The following is a 5,000-nucleotide window of genomic DNA, read 5'->3' as shown; positions in this document are numbered from 1 at the left end:
GATGAGGACTTCTTTACTCCATGTACTTTCACCACCATTCGCCAAGATTTTGGGAGGAAATTTCTGGAACCACGTACTTCGAGTTACTAATAACCAGTTCCACAGTACCACTCGTCAGGGAAGATAGTTGCATCTTCTTTAAATGCAAGCAGTATGCAAATGAAAATCAAGTTTTTCTGGGTAGCTCTCGTCATCTCAAGATATGCCCCGTGTCGTTATGCAAATAGAACATAAAACCATTAAAAAGAAGTTCTCTCGTTAGTAGACATCACTCGGTGGCCCCTTTTGGTAATAAATGAGATGGGAAAATGGGAAAATGGGGAGGGAAAAGATACAACCACTCCATGCGCACACCGTGAGTCTCTAATTACGACAGACTCACGTTCCATTATGCGCCATTACACAACACAGCGCGGGACTACGCAACGGACCGCTACCACCCACCAAATACCGGCACCGGTATTTCCTCCCAATAATCCGTAACCAAAAAGAAGAGGCGATTAGCTAATCGAAAGACGCGCCAGATCACGACCAACGGTCAGAACATCAACCCCCCCCCCCCCCCCCCCCAAAATGGTGGCCCGTTACTCGCGGTGACTCCCGGGAGTTCCCGAGTCCATCATCGGAAGTGACCTAATGTGGCCCCCCGGTTCGACCTCCAGACGTGCGCGCACTTTTCTCACGAACCGCCGGAAAGTACGCTTCTTCTGGGAGGGCCGCACATAGTTGAGGAAGTGACCGCGCGAACTCCGAAGTAACAAAGTCCCCAGGCCAAGGTGGTCCGCTGTGAATCGGCGTGTAACCCGCCTGTACGCGATCGTGCAGGAAGTTTTGTTGAAACAACAATTATTGATTTATTTATTGACCATCAGAGGGGTAGAAGGGAAGTGGGTGGCGGTCCATATGAGGGGGACACTCCCTGGGCGGCCCTAGGTCTCTCTGCCGTGCTGTGGTGTGGTCGGTTACATCGATTCTCTCGTCGTTCACGTCCACGGTTATTAGGTCGATAATTGATCAAAGCGATCGCCACCGGTCTGCTGTGTGTTTGGGGTTGGCTACTACGGGCCATAACTAGAACGGATGTGGTCAACTGTAATTCACCGCCAGGAAGGTCTGACCGGCATGAAGTTCGTGGAGTGATGGCCGTGCATGCCACATAACTGTCCAGTTGTATTGATCATGCAGCGGCTCGATTGGCGATTCATTTACGACTCCTCCTCCTCAGTTCAGCTTCCAAAGAGTCCAACATCCGCCATCCAACACTGTCAGCATCCGTTCTAAGGTCTTTCCTTCCCTTCGAGAATGGTTTCGCCAAAAAGACACTTCGGGGCACATCCGCAACATCGGCGTTACTCATCCGCAAACTACTTAACCTTTTCCGAGGGGTCTTCCCTGTTTTGGAGCGAGAGACCGCGGCTCGGTGAATGATTTTTATTGTTTTGTTTTCACAGCACAATTGCCCTGTTGTCACCGCATTTTCGGTGAACCAAGCAGCGGAACGGGCACCGATGGCGTCAATGGTAAGGTTCGCGGGAGGTTCGCGAGATGAGTACGATTATGCTTCACGGCTCATTTGACCGGGAGTCAGGGCGAGCGGGCGCGAGGATGCTCGAATTCGTTTTCGTATTTCATGTGCCGCCTCATTTGTTTGTCACGAGGCCATGGTGGTGGCCGCATCGGTGATGCAGAGCCGAGTTTGTTTTTGTTGGTAGAATTTATGGAGCAATTTAAAAGATTCGCGGTTCTTTTTTGCGTTTTTTGAAAGCTACGCTCATTTGCAACTCTGTGCGAGAGATTGTTTGGCAATTTTTTGCTTTTGTTACAATTTATGAGTTTGTTGTTTTGTTTTATTGGGTGCTTCCTTTATTGTTGGGAGATTGTTTGGCTCTGATGTCTGTCGATTCCTTACCGAAATTTCAGATGAATATTGCTGTCTTCTGCATTTGTTTTTCTCCTTCACATAAAACAGTATTATTCCTTTGATTTCTTCTCCTCTTTTCGGAAAGTATTTCACTAACTAATGAATTTTACTTCGTTCTCTCTCCATTCCATAGAACCCGGCCACATTGCAGCACTCATCACCAGCGGCAGTACCGCGGCAGTAGCTGGAGCACGGGACACGCGTAACGAGCGCAGTGTCACCGTTATTGCCAGCCACCCTCCCGACGGTGGCAGTGACGACAATAGCAACCGCAACAACAACAACAACAACAGCAGCGACGACGACGGCGTCGCTGACGAGGTCGAAGGCAACGGCCACGGTGGCGTACCGGTGGCCAACAGCGCCAAGAGCATGGACTCGATGAATAATGTAGTGACGACGACCACCACCGTGACCGCCATCGCCAGCACTGTGCATCAGCTCATTCCCGCACCAGCACCAGCAACAGCATCACCAGCAGCAGCATCCATCGGTGGCAAAGTAGCAGCAGCAGCAGCACCTCCGGCATTCTCACGACTACCACCGGATGGGCATGAGTTCCCGCCAAACTTTAGCGAACCGTCGTCCGCCACCAGTACGACCCCGACAGGCAACGGGCAGGCCGCGGTGGCCGCGATGACGATTATGAACCCCGGCAGCCTGCCGGCACCGGTTCTGTCGGCCAAATCGAACGACAAACATTCCAGGTGAGTGTTACCTTCCAGAGGGCTGGTGTGCAGTGTGTAAGCCAGTAAAGCATTAGAGATAATTATGCAAATCGTTTATGAAAGGCTTGGAATAAGCATTTACATATCGTTTAGTCTAGCGAATGATTCATCATTTGATTTTTACGTCTTTCTCATAAACTAAAAGTTGGTAGAAATCGCACGAAAAGAATCTAATTCTAAATGCTGTGACACTCAAACGAATGTCCTATTTTTGGAGCGATTCTTTACCATAATTGAAGAGTTTGTTTTTTGTAGAACTGTCAGAAATGCCCGGAAAAATATTGAACAAAAGTCAAACTGCCCAGAATTACAAAATATCGAATAGTTTTTTCTTTCCAATACATTTCATGAACCATCTTACTTTTCTAGTTCCTAGATCGTTTAATCCTGAATTCCACTGCCAGGGTTTTAATATTCGCATAGGAAGAATTTATAATATTTCATTAGCATTTTCTTTTCTATATCAGCGCTCTTCTTCATTCAGTAGATACTTCTTCTATCAGTAGAAGACTAAATGAAGAAATTGCAGTAGCATATTAAGTAATGAAAATGCTTCTACACTTATTACGATTGAATTATCCTTTGTACTGTATTTACATGCCCCTTGTTACTTTACAATTGAAGGCGATTGCATTGCTGCAGGATAAATAGATGATATTTGATTGGTTTACTACACACAATGAAGTGATTTCGTACTACTTGCAGCCTAATTCAATAATTTCCTTAGTAATTTCCTACATTTTTTTGGCTACTATGTGAAAATATCTCTCTCAAAATCATCTCTCAAAAAGCTTTTGTTTAGATTGGAACATCAGCTTATGCGGGAGGCTTCGATATTTAATTTATTTTGTGATACATTTTTAATATTTTTCCCTGAATGCTAATACTTTCAAGAACATTGTGTAAAATTTTTGAATCAATCGAAGCAAAGTATTGATTTTTGAAAATCCTCGTATTACACAAGACTTTATGCAGCACGCTACTTTGAAGAGCGTTTCCCAAAACCAACGTTTTCAAAGTCGGTGCCCATCGTACCGTAAAAACTACTGGGCCGATCGGTTTGAAATTTTTAACACATAATTTGTACACTCTTTGCCAGATAGCCCTGTCGAGATGTTATTAAAATTGTTGATACTTTTTTTTTAAATAACTATGTAAAATTTGTTTTCATGGCAAAATTACAAAATGTATCACATCTTCAGTCTCAAAAATCTACCGAAAATAAAAAAATTGGGCATTCGACCAAAACTCAATGGGGCTACCTGGATAGTCTATGAAAAGACTATTGGTTTGTATTTTTCTGATGATCATGCATCTACGATGGGCACCGTTTTTGGTCCGAATCAAAAGACTTGACCGCTAAGCGACGAACCCGGTATGGTCATTGATCCATCACAGTTGTGATCTCTTTTTCAACTTCAAAAATCCTCAAAACGAAACCAATTTTATTCAAAAGTTGTAACTTAATATGCCATTCGCTTAAAAAAAATAGAAGCTGAATGATTACTTCTAAAAAAATCGACAGAAATGGGCACAAAAACAAGTTTGGCCCGAATTAACCGTAGCGTCCCCTTAAATAAAATTAGCCTTCGCTACCATAAAGCAATCCTTCATAATAAGTTCGTACAATAATAACCACCATTTCTTTTTCCTGCTCATCCCGCCCAGTTTCAACGACGATTTGCCTGATCTACCGAAAAGCCATCCACCGCCCATCCCACGGAAGGTGCTGCGGCAGGATCTACACACACCCCCCAAGACCACGAACGGTGGCCCAGAACCGGCGACCAATGGTGATGGCATCCGCAAACCACCTCCATTCCCAGCGCGCAGCTCCTCGATCGCGGAGTCAATGTTGAGCCGCAAAGAGCTACCGCCAGCCTACCAGACCGGGAGCAGCTACGAACCGGCGGCCTATCGCCGCCGCTCAGTCGATGTCCCGGAGCATCCACCAACGAAACCACCCACCGGTACCGGTCGCGTCACGCTACTCGGTTCCAACTGGCGCAAGGATGAAAAATCGGAGCGGAGCGTGCGCGATAAGATCGCCATGTTCTCCAGTGAATCGTCCAGTGGCCCGGTGCCCGCACCGAGCACGATGACGCGAAAGTTCGGAAGCAAGGATTTCACGAAAAGTTCCGAGAATTTGCTTTCCCGTGATGGTGGTGGCCAATCGACGAAACGATCGACGGTGGATCCGATCGAAACGTACGCGACGCTCCGCAAGAAGGCACACAGTGTCGAGAATCTGGATGAGGTGGACAAGGCTCTACCGGCACCGCGGATGTTGGCAAGCGAGAGTGCACCGAAGTTCAGTCTGGAAACTTCGAAACCGGTTGTGCTGGGCAAGG

General features: G+C 46.5%; 1 protein-coding gene across 1 annotated transcript in view; it reads left to right on the top strand.

Moving 5' to 3' along the window:
• The window catches only part of LOC126578856 (uncharacterized), a 172,931-nt gene that overhangs the window by 163,705 nt on the left and 4,226 nt on the right, over positions 1 to 5,000 (top strand). The window contains exons 3-4 of the mRNA XM_050241808.1: positions 2,055 to 2,628; positions 4,318 to 5,000. The exon at positions 4,318 to 5,000 is cut by the window's right edge and continues 2,240 nt beyond it. Coding sequence (XP_050097765.1) covers positions 2,055 to 2,628; positions 4,318 to 5,000 — 1,257 coding nt within the window. The remainder of the gene's footprint in view (positions 1 to 2,054; positions 2,629 to 4,317) is intronic.

The sequence above is a fragment of the Anopheles aquasalis genome, chromosome 3, assembly GCF_943734665.1.
Source record: "Anopheles aquasalis chromosome 3, idAnoAquaMG_Q_19, whole genome shotgun sequence".
In the NCBI taxonomy this organism is placed as follows: Eukaryota; Metazoa; Arthropoda; class Insecta; order Diptera; family Culicidae; genus Anopheles; species Anopheles aquasalis.
The sequence above is the reverse complement of the archived record's forward strand: the minus strand, read 5'-3'. Positions and strand labels throughout refer to the sequence as shown.